Genomic DNA, 16,395 nt, shown 5'->3' with positions numbered 1-16,395 from the left:
CAATATTCTTCCAGGATACCCGGGCCAGGTCGATTAGAAAGGCCTGCTCGCTGAAGTATTTCTGGGTGCTTTTGACAGTGATGAGGGGTGGTCGTTTGACCGCGGACCCATTACGGACGCAGGCAATGAGGCAGTGATCGCTGAGATCCTGGTTGAAGACAGCAGAGGTGTGTTTAGAGTGCAGGTTGGTCAGGATGATATCTATGAGGGTGCCCATGTTTATGGTTTTAGGGTTGTCCAGGTAGATGAGATTTGAGCATTGCAGTAGTCTAATCTAGAAGTGACAAAAGCATGGATTGGCTTTTCTGCATTTTTGGACAAAGTTTCAGATTTTTGTAATGTTACGAAGAAAAAGCTGTTCTTTATAATATTCTTCATATGTTTTTCAAAGCAGAGATCAGGGTCCAGAATAACGCCGAGGTCCTTCAGTTTTACTTGAGACGACTGTATAACCATCAAGTTTAATTGTTAGATCCAACAGAAGATCTCTTTGTTTCTTGGGACCTAGAACTAGCATCTCTGTTTTGTTCGAGTTTAAAAGTAGAACATTTGCCGCAATCCACTTCCTTATGTCTGAAACGCAGGCTTTCAAGGTAGGCTATTTTGGGGCTTCACCATATTTCATTGAAATGTACAGCTGTGTGTCATCTGCATAGCAGTTCAAGATGACATCATCAAGAGGTAGTGTGTGCAGTTGAAGTCGGAAGTTTACATACACTTAGGTTGGAGTCATTAAAACTTGTTTTTCAACCACTCCACAAATTTCTTGTTATCAAACTATAGTTTTAGCAAATCACTTAGGACATCTACTTTGTGCATGACAAGTCATTTTTCCAACAATTGTTTACAGACAGATTATTTCATTTATAATTCACTATCACAATTCCAGTGGATCAGACGTTTACACTAAGTTGACTGTGCCTTTAAACAGCTTGGAAAATTCAAGAAAATGATGTCATGGCTTTATAAGGTTATGATAGGCTAATTGACATCATTTGAGTCAATTGGAGGTGTACCTGTGGATGTATTTCAAGGCCTACCTTCAAACTCATTGCCTCTTTACTTGACATCATGGGGAAATCAGCCAAGACCTCAGAAAAAAAGTTGTAGACCTCCACAAGTCGGGAGCAATTTCTGAAGGTACCATACCGCTCAGGAAGGAGACATGTTCTGTCTCCTAGAGATGAACGTACTTTGGTGCTAAAAGTTCAAATCAATCCCAGAACAACAGCAAAGGACCTTGTGAAGATGCTGGAGGAAACAGGTACAAAAGTATCTATATCCACAGTAAAATGAGTCCTATATCGACTCAGCAAGGAAGAAGCCGCTGCTCCAAAACCGCCATTAAAAAGCCAGACTACGGTTTGCAACTGCACATGGGGACAAAGATCGTACTTTTTAGAGAAATGTCCTCTGGCCTGATGAACCAAAAATAGAACTGTTTGGCCATAATGACCATCATTATGTTTGGAGGGAAAAGGGGGAGGCTTGCAAGCCGAAGAACACCATCCCAACCGTGAAGCACGGGGGTGGCAGCATCATGTTGTGGGGGTGCTTTGCTGCATGGGGGATTGGTGCACTTCACAAAATAGATGGCATCATGAGGAGGAAAATGATGTGGATATATTGAAGCAGCATCTCAAGACATCAGTTAGGAAGTTAAAGCTTGGTCGCAAATGGGTCTTCCAAATAGACAATGACCCCAAGCATACTTCCAAAGTTTTGGCAAAATGGCTTAAGGACAACAAAGTCAAGGTATTGGAGTGGCCATCACCAAGCCTTGACCTCAATCCTATAGAACATTTGTGGGCAGAACTGAAAAAGTGTCCGTGAACAAGAGGCCTACATGCCTGTCTCAGTTACACCAGCTCTGTCAGGAGGAATGGGCCAAAATTCACCCAACTTATTGTGGGAAGCTTGTGGAAGGCTACCTGTAATGTTTGACCCAAGTTAAACAATATAAAGGCAATGCTACCAAATACTAATTGAGTGTATGTAAACTTCTGACCCACTGGGAATGTGATGAAAGAAATAAAAGCTGAAATAAATCATTCTCTCTACTATTATTCTGACATTTCACATTCTTAAAATAAAGTGGTGATCCTAACTGACCTAAGTAAGACAGGCAATTTTTACTCGGATTAAATGTCAGGAATTGTGAAAAACTGAGTGTAAATGTATTTGGCTAAGGTGTATGTAAACTTCCGACTTCAACTGTATGTTTGTGTGGTCCTAAAACGTAACCTTGAGGAACACCGAAACTAACAATTGATTTGTCAGAAGACAAACCATCCACCGAGACAAATTTGATATCTTTTCGACAGATAAGATCTAAACCATGCAAGAACTTGTCCTTGTAGACCAATTAGGGTTTCCAATCTCTCCAAAAGAATGTAATGAACAATGGTGTCAAAAGCAGCACTAAGGTCAAGGAGCATGAGGACCGACGCAGAGCCTTGGTCTGATGCCATTAAATGGTAATTTCCCACCTTCACGAGTGCAGTCTTAGTACTATGATGGGGTCTGAAACATGACCGAAGCCTTTCATTCACATTATTTGTAGAAAAAGCTTCAGGAAAGCAGAAACTCACTGCTTTCCTGAAGCTTTTTCTACACATTTTGAGAGGAATGATATTGATATTGGATATGGGAGATTTGATATAGGCAGATTTGTTTTTTTAAAGTTATTTTAGTCTATAAAAAAAGTAAAAAATAAATCTGGTCGGTTTGGCTTTGTCAAGATGGGCTTTATTACTGCCCCACTTATTGAGTTCGGTACACATTCGGAGGATAGGGAGCCATTTATTATGTTCAACATAGGCTGGCCAAGCACCGGAAGTAGCTCTTTCATTAGCTTAGTTGGAATAGGGTCAGATATGCAGCTTGAGGGTTTAGAGGCCATTACTATTTTTGTGAATGTGTCCAATAGATACAGGATTAAAAAACTTGAGTCTCTCAGGACAACTGAGATTTGAGGGAATTCGCAGATTGAAAAAGGAGTCTGTAATTTGCTTTCTGTTGATCAAGAAGTTCTCTTGATTCCCCCTGCATAATCTTGCAAATTGCTTTCCAACTGTCTCAAAGACATTTCCTTATCTCCTGATCAGCATTTTCACCTGACAGAGATGGGTATCTCAGCAGAAAAATCTACCCAGTCAGAATATTTAATAATCCTGTTCTGAATGTGTGTCCTCTGCCAGCCGCTATGAGGAGGACATGTACTGGAGGAGGAGGGAGGAGGAGCAGTTGTACTGGGGGGAGCAGAGGCACATGATGGCCCCCCCTCCGCTCATGAGCCGGCCCGGCATGCCAGTTCCCCCCCTACTGGTGAGAATTAATCAATCAATCAATCAATCAATCAATCATTGCTCGACTTATATGAACTTGATCACTAGAGAAAAAAACTGGTGTTTTAGCTTTTCAGTTTGTTTCCAGAAGTGGCTAGTTTTAAGAGGGCACCTGGTTTTATTGAGCTCTTCTCTTCTCCCCTTAGCAGCCTATGCGTCGGCCGGACTCCCCAGACGACCGCCACATCATGGCCAAACACTCCACCATCTACCCTGTAGAGGAGGAGCTGCAGGCGGTGCAGAGGATCGTCTCCCACACTGAGAGAGCCCTCAAACTGGTGTCTGTCTCCCTGCTTGAGAGAGAGCCTCCGTCGGCTGCTCCAGAGGCTGCTCCAGAGGCTGCTCCAGAGGCTGCTCCAGAGGCTGCTCCAGAGCCTGATGCTGGAGAGAAAGGGTAAGAGCTGTATGGGTCTGTACTAGTGCAGTACATCATTCACACAATGTTCTATACAACACATTTATACTTGAATGTTCTGTAACGCTGATCCCTCGTGGTGTGGGCCATGGGCATGTAGCCTGATCTGTAGCTTTTTCTTTACTCATCCCTGCTGGTCCTCTTATCTCTGGTGTATAGACCGGAAAACCAGGCGGCCCGTATGCTGAAGGGGGTGATGAGGGTGGGCATCCTGGCCAAGGGCCTGCTGCTCCATGGGGATAGGAACGTGGAGCTCATTCTGCTGGCTGCCAAGAAGCCCACCCTCTCTCTGCTGAAGGACATCGCTGAGCAGCTTCCCAAAGAAATGGCGGTAAGACCACAGTCAGCTTTCCTTTAGTGGAACCACTGTCTTTTGGGATCCGCTGTTTATGAGATGGAGGTGGGATTTTCTACATGCAGTTGGATTACACACCAGAAATATTAATCACATCAATCATTATAAGCAGCTCCCCCCCCCCCCCCCCATCGTATTTGTTAGGCAAAGTGTCACAACAGAGGAAATCTGATCATTTTAAATACGAACCACAACTCTTGACTTCATGTCGTGAGGTTGTCATCAGGGCTAAAGTGAAAGAAATCGTCACCAACACTGGAGGAGGAACTAATTGGAAGATCACACTGTATCATTAATTATTAAAGGAGAGTGGATACAGATGGACATCAAGGCTATTCAAGACGAAACAGTTAAGGAGAGGACCTATACCAAACAGATTTGTCTTAAAGTACTTGTTTTCATTCAAATACTTTGGCTGCGCTTGATTGAGCCATGAGCTTGTCTGGCACAATGGAAACAATGAAATAGTAAAACAAATCACTGAGTACATTTTACATTTTTAGTCGCTCTTATCCAGAGCGACTTACAGTAGTGAATGCATACATTTCATAATTTTTTTTTCTTCTCAGTACTGGTCCCACGTGGGAATCGAACCCACAACCCTGGTGTTGCAAACACCATGCTCTACCAACTGAGCCACACGGGACCAACTTAGCCACTAAATAAAACACAAGTGCAAATTCTGCACTTCTGGCACTCCAAGCAGGTTCAATTAAATGTTCAAAGCATTTGAAAGAAAACAAATACTTTTTGAGGCCAGGTGTAGATTAAACCTGTGGTGTGAGTGTTGCATTTCCTTCCTCCCTCCTGAACTTCTGCTACAATAAGTGTTTCATTAGTAGTGCATTTGACTGATCTTTAGTGCCACTGCCTGGTTATGACACCTGAACCCTACAGAGAGAGTGGGGCTATAGTTCAAATTTACTCCCTTAAGGTTACATAAAGCCATTGATTAAAAACATTTGTGCCCATGTATTGACAATTACTGTCTAAATATATATTTTTTATAATTCTGCATTTGTCCACTAGCACAAGGTTATCTAAATTGGCCTTTTTAAAAGCTCAATGCAGCTATTGAGAAATTATTTGAGTATCTGGGGCCAAATACATTAATCCAGTGCCCTATCAAACTAATTCCCCCTGCCCCCCCCCCAGTCCATAAAGATAACCCCCTCCTCTGTAGTGAGTAATCCAGTGTCCTTTTAACCGGCAGCCATTTTCTGAAGATCAGTATGAGGTGAAGGCTCACCCTGAGGAAGCCAACATCGTGATTTTTTCGAGCAAGGAGCCAAAAATGCAGGTCACCATCTCTCTAACCTCGCCACTGATGAGGGAGGACCCTGCCCCTGACAAGGAGGAAAAGGCAGGAGACAAAGCGGCTGAGAAAGGTTAGAGAAGCCAAGCTTTCAGTCCAATAAATGCACTGTATGTCCCCCAAACCTCAAGCTGAAAAAAAAAAACTAAAATGGGACTTTTAACCAAGCACATAATGACTATTTCATCCAAATGTGGTAGATATCGTAGAATAATACTTTTGTTTCTCCCATCCCGGCCACCGATGATATGAAGTGAATTGCTTCATCATTTTGTTTCTGTTTCTTGTTTTAATTTATCCATTATTTGTAGTACCAGTAGTCCAGTTGTTTTTCACTTTCCTTTGTCTGATATGGAAATCTAAAGCCGGGCTCTCCGACCTTTCTATGCCATTAGGGTTTGTGTGTTTCTCTGAACATGCCCAGATAGGCCCTATGAAACCATGACAACAATGGAAGTACTGAGCTATGAAGATGATGCCCAGGGATAAGGGTGCATTTAACACTGATTTAACATTGAACGCCATGTCTATTTCTGTCATGTAATTGGTCAATAGTTGCTAAGGGATTTCACAAGGTCCCATGACCTTCCCACACTTCCATCTCTCATGCCTGCAAACTGAAACGGCATTATCAAAGTATTGATTGACAAGGTGTTGGAGTGTAATTCTATCCCCACACAATGGTCTCTATTAAAGTTGGGACAAGATTTATGAATTGATTAGGCTGCGATGCCATTCAACCCCTGTTGCAGTGCAGCACACTCTTAGAACCATTGTGAGATTTAAAACACTCCCTCACCTATTTGAGCTGATTTCACCTTTTTCTATTACTGTATACACTACTTGGAAAACAAATTATATTTCCCATTGCTTAAGTTGTGTTTGGGTTTGTTGATCAGTGTGTCTGCCTGTATCAGCAGACCTAGACAACCATACAGTATGTACATGTATATCCCCCTGTACCAGAGGATCTAACGCAGGGGTGGGCAATGTTTTTGCTGAAGGGCCATATTGGGATTACCAAATTTTGTGGAGGGCCACGCAGATTCTTTTACGGACTGAATTGTTTGTCGAAAGCAATTTACGGGCCTGAAAAATGGCAGTTATTTGAAATATGTACACTACCGTTCAAAAGTTTGGATCACTTAGAAATGTCCTTGCTTTTGAAGAAACACTTTTTGTTGTCCATTTAAAATAACAGCAAATTGATCAGAAATACAGTGTAGACATTGTTAATGTTGTAAATTGTAGCTGGAAACGGCTTTTTTAATTTTTTTTATGGAACATCTACATAGGCGTACAGAGGCCCATTATCAGCAACCATCACTCCTGTGTTCCAATGGCACGTTGTGTTAGCTAATCCAAGTTTATCATTTTAAAAGGCTAATTGGTCATTAGAAAACCCTTTTGCAATTATGTTAGCACAGCTGGAAACTGTTGTTCTGATTTTAAAGAGGCAATAAAACTGGCTGCCTTTTAGACTAGTTGAGTATCTGGAGCATCAGCATTTGTGGGTTCAATTACAGGCTCAAAATGGCCAGAAACAAAGCACTTTCTTCTGAATCTCGTCAGTCTATTCTTGTTCTGAGAAATGAAGGCTATTCCATGTGAGAAATTTCCAAGAAACTGAAGATCTGGTAGAACGCTGTGTACTACTCCCTTCACAGAACAGCGCAAACTGACTCTAACCAGAATAGAGTAGGAGGCCCCGGTGCACAACTGAGCAAGAGGACAAGTACATTAGTGTCTAGTTTGAGTAACAGATGCCTCACAAGTCCTAAACTGGCAGCTTCATGAAATAGTACCCGCAAAACACCAGTTAAATGTCAACAGTGAAGAGGCGACTCCGTGACGCTGGCCTTCTAGGCAGAGTTGCAAAGAAAAAGCCATATCTCAGACTGGTCAATGAAAAGATTTAAGATGGGCAAAAGAACACTGGCCAGAGGAACTCTTCCTAGAAGGCCAGCATCCCGGAGTCGCCTCTTCACTGTTGACGTTGAGACTGGTGTTTTGCGGGTACTATTTAATAAAGTTTTATGGTTATTTCTGATCGATTTGATATTTTAATGGATAATTATTTTTATTTTCTTTCAAAAACAAGGACATTTCTAAGTGACCCAAAACTTTCGAATGGTAGTGTATGTCTGTTTATAATTTCTACTTACTTTCTATCTGGTTTTAGATGCTTGAGTGGCCTGGAGTTTTTTTATTTTATTTTTTTCTCCCAAATAAGCCCCCCCCCCCCACACACACACACAGACACACACACACACACACACGCATACAACATGTTTTACTCAAACCTCCCGCGGGCAGGATTGAATAGGCTCGTTGGCCAGTTCCAGCCCACAGGCTGTAGTTTGTCCACCCCTGCGGTAATGTCTACCACTCTTGCCACAACAGTCTCTAGGAACATGGAAGTATGGAAAGCCCCATGGTACTGCTTACTATAGCTTATCTTGTGAAATTACTAAGAAGTTACCATTTGGCATTCCATATGTCTATTCAGTTCAATATGTCTGTCTATTGATAAACAGTATGACATGGCAATGGATGCATTAAGAACATTAAGTCCCAAATCAGAATTCCTTTAGTTCCCAACTTGAATGCATTGTAGGCACATTGTCTTACCATGGAAACGATTTGTGGGAAGACAGTCTGATGTAATCATTTTGTTGAATTATCCTGTTTGTCATCTTTTGTTAATCAACACATCCAATGCAATCACTTAAAAAATATTTAAATATCTCTTGTTATTACCGGGCCATAACCCATAAATCTATGTGAAACAGTACTGTAGGTGACACTGCTGGACAGTCATATGTGATCGATCAGTAATCAATGAGCCAGTGTGTCCTTTCTCTCCTACTCTAGGGGTGCCTGAGAAAGACCCTGCTGATGTTCTGAACCAGAACAAGTGCCTGGAATACCTAGCTGCTCTGAGACATGCCAAGTGGTTCCAGGTAAAGACAATATGTACAATGGATCACTTCAAAGTAGCTGGAGTCCCAGATCATGACGATGAGAGCAATGGAGTTGGCAATATGGCACAAACAGATCTGGGACTCAGGCTAACTCCAAAGTACTCCAGGCTAGCCTCTGTAACACTGTTCTGTAACGTGTGTGTGTGTGGCATCTACAGGCTCGTGCCAATGGTCTTCAGTCCTGTGTGATCATCATTAGAGTGTTACGGGATCTTTGCCAGCGAGTGCCAACCTGGGGCAAGATGCCATCCTGGGTGAGGATGTTCTGTCTCAGTGTTCAGCTTTTCTAAGGAAGCTAGTTGATGATAATTGAAGTTTGATTGTGTGAATTGTCTTACGTGGCATTTGTGTCCTTTCCCTGTGTTCAGGCTATGGAGCTGCTGGTAGAGAAGGCCATCAGCAGTGCCACAGGGCCCCTCAGCCCAGGGGAAGCCATGCGTCGGGTCCTGGAATGTATCGCTACCGGCATCCTACTGCCAGGTGAGGTAGTTTTAGTATTAGTTAGGCAGGGTGGGATCACCCCACATCTATTAGTTAGGCCAGGTTCACCCCACATCTATTAGTTAGGCCAGGTTCACCCCACATCTATTAGTTAGGCCAGGTTCACCCCACATCTATTAGTTAGGCCAGGTTCACCCCACATCTATTAGTTAGGCCAGGTTCACCCCACATCTATTAGTTAGGCCAGGTATATTCAACCCACATCTATTAGTTAGGCCAGGTATATTCACCCCACATCTATTAGTTAGGCCAGGTGGATCACGCCACATCTGTTAGGCCAGGGGGATCACCCCACATCTGTTAGGCCAGGGTGGGATCACCCCCACATCACATTGATCCCGTGTGGCTCAGTTGGTAGAGCATGGCGCTTGCAATGCCAGGGTTGTGGGTTCGATACCCCCAGGGGACCAGTATGAAAATGTATGCGCTACTGGAAGTCGCTCCGGATAAGAGCGTCTGCTAAATTACAAATGTAAAAAAATGTAACGTCTACTGTAGCTCTGTTTTGACCCATCTGGGTGCTTTCCACTGGTCATTCAGGGTCCAAGGGGAAACTTGCGGTTTGCAGTGTGCTTTGTCAGCGGTAAACATACAACTTACTTCATGTTCAGAGCTATGTTTAGTGTGCTTTGTCATCGGTAAACGTAGCTCTGAACAGGAAGTAAGTTGTACAAAGAGGTGGTATGTAAGCAGTGAGTGGAACAATCTAAGTAATGTGGCAGTAGGATGTAAGTGAGAGAGAGTGAGCTCTCTCTCTCCTCTCTCTCCCCTCTCTCCTCTTTCCTCTCTCTCTCTCTCTCTCTCTCTCTCTCTCTCTCAGTACCAGTCAAAAGTTTTGACACCTACTCATTCCAGAGTGTTTCTTTATATTTACTATTTTCTACATTGTAGAATAATAGTGAAGACATCAAAACTATGGAATCATGTAGTAACCAAAAAAGTGTTAAACAAATCAGTGTGTGTACTGATTTTGTGTTCCTCTTTCTTAGACGGTCCTGGGCTGCTGGACCCTTGTGAGAAGCACCAAACCGATGCTCTAGGGAGCATGACCAAACAAGCCAGGGAAGACATTACTGCCAGCGCACAGGTACGCTCACTACCACACTCTCACCATGTGATTGGTATAATCAACTTTAACATTTGTTGGTCTACCATCTTAGACTGGGAAACTGTGCTGCGTACAGAAGACATTGAATATGAATTTCTGTGAAGAAATCATGGATAAGGGTGTGGTGTACACACACAACCTTTAAACCCCCTATGTTTCTTTGAGACTCCTCTTTCAATCTCACTGAGATCTCTTCTAATATTGAGTTGCACCCTCTTGCGCTTTTGTCCTCAGAACAGCCTCAATTCGTCAGGGCATGGACTCTACAAGGTGTCAAACGTACCACAGGGATGCTGGCCCATGTTAACTCCAATGCTTCCCACAGTTGTGTCAAGTTGGCTGGATGTCCTTTGGGTGGTGGACCATTCTTGATACACATGGGAAACTGTTGAGCATGAAAAACCCAACAGCGTTGCAGTTCTTGACACAAACCGGTGCGCCTGGCACCTACTAACATACCCTGTTCAAAGGCACTTACATTAGTCTTGCCTATTCACCCTCTGAATGGCACACACAATCCTTGTCTCAATTGTCTCCAGGCTTAAAAATCTTTATTTAACCTGTTAGGGCTAGGGGGCAGTATTGACACGGCTGGATAAAAAACGTACCCGATTTAATCTGGTTACTACTCCTGCCCAGTAACTAGAATATGCATATAATTATTGGCTTTGGATAGAAAACACCCTAAAGTTCCTAAAACTGTTTGAATGGTGTCTGTGAGTATAACAGAACTCAAATGGCAGGCCAAAACCTGAGAAGATTCCATGCAGGAAGTGGCCTGTCTGAGAAGTTGTGTTTCATCTTGGCTCTTTTTATTGAAGACTGAGGATCTTTGCTCTAACGTGACACTTCCTATGGCTCCCATAGGCTCTCAGAGCCCGGGAAAAAGCTGAACGATATCGAGGCAGCCTCTGGCTGAAACACTTTATCGCGTTTGGCAAGTGGCCGATCAGAGTACTATGGGCTTAGGCGCGTGCCCGAGTCGACCGACTGCTTTATTTTCTTTCGTCTGTTTACCTAAACGCAGATTCCCGGTCGGAATATTATCGCTTTTTTATGAGAAAAATGGCATAAAAATTGATTTTAAACAGCGGTTGACATGCTTCGAAGTACGGTAATGGAATATTTAGAATTTTTTTGTCACGAATTGCGCCATGCTCGTCACCCTTATTTACCCTTTCGGATAGTGTCTTGAACGCACAAACAAAACGCCGCTGTTTGGATATAACTATGGATTATTTTGAACCAAACCAACATTTGTTATTGAAGTAGAAGTCCTGGGAGTGCATTCTGACGAAGAACACCAAAGGTAATAACATTTTTCTTATAGTAAATCTGACTTTGGTGAGTGCTACATTTGCTGGGTGTCTAAATAGCTAGCCCTGTGATGCCGGGCTATCTACTGAGAATTTTGCAAAATGTGCTTTCACCGAAAAGCTATTTTAAAATCGGACATATCGAGTGCATAGAGGAGTTCTGTATCTATAATTCTTAAAATAATTGTTATGCTTTTTGTGAACGTTTATCGTGAGTAATTTAGTAAATTCACCGGCAGTGTTCGGTGGGAATGCTAGTCACATGCTAGTCACATGCTAATGTAAAAAGCTGGTTTTTGATATAAATATGAACTTGATTGAACAAAACATGCATGTATTGTATAACATAATGTCCTAGGGTTGTCATCTGATGAAGATCATCAAAGGTTAGTGCTGCATTTAGCTGTGGTTTGGGTTTATGTGACATTATATGCTAGCTTGAAAAATGGGTGTCTGATTATTTCTGGCTGGGTACTCTGCTGACATAATCTAATGTTTTGCTTTCGTTGTAAAGCCTTTTTGAAATCGGACAGTGTGGTTAGATTAACGAGAGTCTTGTCTTTAAAATGGTGTAAAATAGTCATATGTTTGAAAAATTGAAGTTTTTGCATTTCTGAGGTTTTTGAATAACGCGCCACGGGATTACACTGGCTGTTACGTAGGTGGGACGATTTTGTGCCACCTACCCTAGAGAGGTTAACCTGTCTCCTCCCCTTCATCTACACTGATTTGAAGTGGATTTAACAAGTGACATCAATCAAGGGATCATAGCTTTGACCTGGATTCACTTGGTCAGTCTGTCATGGAAAGAGCAGGTGTTCTTAAGGTTTTGTACACTCATATCCATCTAACTTAAACCCCTAGTTATTATGCTAGCTCTAATTACACTCCATTCGTCTATGATTTTTACCCATTTGATATGTGTGACAATGGAATGTGTTTGAAGTCCACTGATCCTCCTCTCGTCTCTGATTCCAGCATGCTCTGCGACTGCTGGCGTTCCGTCAGATCCACAAGGTTCTGGGTATGGACTCCCTGCCGGCGTCCAAGGCCAGCGCTCGGAACCGCAAGCGCAGGCGGGACGGGAGCGAGACGGGAGAGGGGGAGGTCAAGAAAGACAAGAAGGACGATACAGATGAGGTGGATGCTTGATCTCTGACAGTGTTAGCTTGGATGGCCGTCTGGTTTTGCTTCTAATGTTGGCATGAGAATGATAGAGTAAAACAGAAACATATCAGCACCCAGGCTAGAGCAGGTTAGTAGTCTATACTGGCAGAATGTCACATCCTTTACGTTTATTTTTAATTCGCAGAATCTATATGAATATAACTGACTTAGTTGTAACATTTGTCTCCCCTAGAGGGAATGGGAGGGGAAAGGTAAAGATGATTTACTCTTAAAATTGTGCTGGAAATTGGCTTTAACGTCAGACTGACTTACTGAGTTTTCTAGGAGCTAATGACTGATAGCCTGGTCCCAGATCTGTATGTGCTTCATGACAATCATCAGAGGAGTTTGCTAAAGCACATACTGATCTGGAACCAGGCTAAATGATTGCATCATTCCATTTCCAGAATATTTGCCCACTCAACTTCTGAAGCCCTCCCATTTACAGTACCTGTACCAACCACTGTTCCTTACATTGTTTTGTATGTACTGTAAGGACTTTTTCCCCTGCTTTTCTTATTGAAGAGAAGATTTAATCCTTTACTGTACAGGCCATTTATCATATACTGAAGACTGCAGGAGTTACTCATTTAGGTGCATATATTGGGTTTATTTTCATCCTACCCACAGCTGGCAGCACCCAAGTAATCATCACTTCAGAGCGCAGCTGCACAGGACCAGATCGTAATGCCCATGGTCAATTTGGTTTGACATTCGATATCGCTATTGGGTTAGTTGGGGACCATCACTAAATTGCACAATGTACATGGGACATTTAAAAATATCAATAGCTCCAAATTTCAATGACTTAACATCAAACCAACTATACATTTTAGAAATGAATATACAAATATTGAAAGAATTTAAAGAGAACAGGTGTGCAACATGAAGTTATTGTCTCATTTACATTGTGTAATTTATTGACAGTCCCTAACTCGCTCCACAGACAGGCTATCCAAAGTCAACCCAACTTTGCCACAGTTGCACACCAGGCGGCTGAAGCGACTTAGTGAAAGAAGTTGGCTAACTTGCTAGCTAGACTACTTTGAGACATGGTTAGACTGTTTCAAGTTATCTAGAAGGGTGAGTGAATGTAACTACTGTTTTGGCATAGTTAAAGTACAAATACTTCCCACGTTCAAACACAGACGAGTAACCCACATCAATGCACGCCTCCGAAACCGTTCTGTTGCATTTCCTAATGAGACTTAAAACCAAGTACATTAAAGTAAGTTTTAAAAATGTACAGTCCATTGTGCCAAAATTGAAAGCAATGACAAATAAAATGCTAAAGCTGTAAAGACTGAAAACAGCGCTTTGTAAAGCACTCTCTCTGTGTAGTCTAAAGATGTCTATAAATTTGTCAGACACCTGTAAAGAAAAAAAATCTGCATTTTTGAAGATGTGATTGATTGCACCACAAAACGCTTTTAAGGAAATCACTGGGTTATAGAATATGTTTTGTGTAAGAGGAGTTGACAGAGAGCTCCTATGTTGCACAGTCTATGTCTAGCATGCTATGAGAATAAAGCTCTTATGAAATGAGTTATTATATGCAGCCATATTCTTTGCATTTAAAAATCTGTCTTTTGTGTGTTTGGAGATTTCATATAATTAATTGATTGGACTTAAATAGCGCTTTTCTAGACATCCAAAGCGCTTTACATATAGTTGAAGTCGGAAGTTTACATACACCTTAGCCAAATATATTTAAATTCAGTTTTTCACAATTCTTGACATTTAATCCTTGTAATAATTCCCTGTTAGGATCACCACCTTATTTTAAGAATGTGAAATGTCAGAATAATAGTAGAGAGAATGATTTATTTCAGCTTTTATTTCTTTCATCACATTCCCAGTGGGTCAGAAGTTTCCATACACTCAATTATTATTTTGTAGCATTGCCTTTATATTGTTTAACTTGGGTCAAATGTTACAGGTAGCCTTCCACAAGCTTCCCACAATAAGTTGGGTAAATTTTGGCCCATTCCTCCTGACAGAGCTGGTATAACTGAGTCAGGTTTGTAGGTCTCCTCGCTTGCACACGCTTTTTCAGTTCTGCCCACAAATGTTCTATGGGATTGAGGTCAGGGCTTTGTGATGGCCACTACAATAACTGGACTTTGTTGTCCTTAAGCCATTTTGCCACAACTTTGGAAGTATGCTTGGGGTCATTGTCCATTTTGAAGACCCATTTGCGATCAAGCTTTAACTTCCTGACTGATGTCTTGAGATGTTGCTTCAATATATTCACATAATTTTCCTGCCTTATGATGCCATCTATTTTGTGAAGTGCAGCAAAGCAACCCCACAACGTAATGCTGCCACCCCCGTACTTCACGGTTGGGATGGTGTTCTTCGGCTTGCTAGCATCCCCTTTTTTCCTCCAAACATAACGATGGTCATTATGGCCAAACAATTCTATTTTTGGTTCATCAGACCAGAGAACATTTCTCCAAAAAGTACGATCTTTGTCCCCATGTGCAGTTGCAAACCGTTGTCTGGCTTTTTTTATTGCGGTTTTGGAACAGTGGCTTCTTCCTTGCTGAGTGGCCTTTCAGGTTATGTTGACATAGGACTCGTTTTACTGTGGTTATAGATACTTTTACCTGTTTCCTCCAGCATCTTCACAAGGTCCTTTGCTGTTGTTCTGGGATTGATTTGAACTTTTCACACCAAAGTACATTCATCTCTAGGGGAGAGAACGCGTCTCCTCCTTGAGCCGTGTGATGGCTGCGTGGTCCCATGGTGTTTATACTTGCGTACTATTGTTTGTACAGATGAACGTGGTACCTTCAGGCATTTTGGAAATTGCTCCCCAGGATGAACCAGACTTGTGGAGGTCTACAATTTTTTATTTTTTCCTGAGGTCTTGGCTGATATCTTTTGATTTTCCCATGTCAAGCAAAGTGGTACTGAGTTTGAAGGTAGGCCTTGAAATATGTCCACTGGTGCAACTCCAATTGACTCAAATTTACTCAAATGATGTTAGCCTATCAGAAGCTTCTAAAGCCATGACATTTTATGGAATTTTCCAAGCTGTTTAAAGGCACAGTCAACTTAGTATATGTAAACTTCTGACCCACTGGAATTGTGATACAGTGAAATAATCTGTCTGTAAACAATTGTTGTAAAAATTACTTGTCATGCACAAAGTAGATGTCCTAACCGACTCGCCAAAACTATAGTTTGTTCACAAGAAATTTGTGGAGTGGTTGAAACACTTAGGTTAGAGTCATTAAAACTCATTTATGTAAACTTCCGACTTCATCTGTAGTTAGGGGGAAGCTCACCTCATCCACAACCAATGTGTGACACCCACTTGGGTGATGCACAGTAACTGATTTGTGCCAGAATGCTCACCACACATCAGGTGGAGAGGCGAGGAGGAGTGATCTATGCCAATATATATGGACTGATAGTTCTAAAAGGGGAACATTGTAATAAATCAATACTGTATCATGCAATATTTTGAACATCTTATCATTGTGAGGAAATGAGGAAAAATGCAGATATCTTTGTATTAAGGTTTTTGTAAAAAAAAAAAAAAAAAAAAGGCTTTTGATGTTGATTTTATTTTCAAAGAGCATCTTCACAATAACTATTTTAATTAACTTTTTGTCTTTGGATCATGTTGCAATCAACTTTGTTTTGTTAAAAGGAGAGTTAAAGTTGCTGTAATATTATTTGAACGTCTTTTGTAATGCTGCCTAAAACCAAGGATGAATATTAAAGACTTAACTCATGTAGATATACTTTTCTCATTGTGTGAATTAATAATTGTTTTTGTTGTTGTTGACAGAACTGGCGCCTCACGGACCTTTTTAAAATGTGGTGCCAGTCATCTCACTGGAAAAAAAAGTCAGGGCTTCCACATATCCTAGCAC

General features: G+C 41.7%; 1 protein-coding gene across 5 annotated transcripts in view; it reads left to right on the top strand.

Moving 5' to 3' along the window:
- LOC106573822 (zinc finger RNA-binding protein) overlaps positions 1-16,263 on the top strand; it is a 44,969-nt gene extending 28,706 nt beyond the window's left edge. For 3 of the 5 annotated variants that reach the window (XM_014149187.3, XM_014149185.3, XM_082962725.1), the window contains exons 11-19: positions 3,201-3,327; positions 3,494-3,741; positions 3,922-4,093; positions 5,331-5,505; positions 8,307-8,395; positions 8,575-8,670; positions 8,785-8,896; positions 9,907-10,004; positions 12,320-16,263. In XM_014149187.3, the coding sequence (XP_014004662.3) occupies positions 3,201-3,327; positions 3,494-3,741; positions 3,922-4,093; positions 5,331-5,505; positions 8,307-8,395; positions 8,575-8,670; positions 8,785-8,896; positions 9,907-10,004; positions 12,320-12,493 (1,291 nt within the window). In that variant the 3' untranslated portion in view covers positions 12,494-16,263. The remainder of the gene's footprint in view (positions 1-3,200; positions 3,328-3,493; positions 3,742-3,921; positions 4,094-5,330; positions 5,506-8,306; positions 8,396-8,574; positions 8,671-8,784; positions 8,897-9,906; positions 10,005-12,319) is intronic. The other 2 variants (XM_014149188.3, XM_014149186.3) reach the window with 1 other exon arrangement.
- The last annotated feature ends 132 nt before the right edge of the window (positions 16,264-16,395 follow it).

This window comes from Salmo salar, chromosome 16, assembly GCF_965601325.2.
Source record: "Salmo salar chromosome 16, fSalSal1, whole genome shotgun sequence".
Taxonomy (NCBI): Eukaryota; Metazoa; Chordata; class Actinopteri; order Salmoniformes; family Salmonidae; genus Salmo; species Salmo salar.
This window is presented reverse-complemented; position numbering and strand designations above follow the sequence as displayed.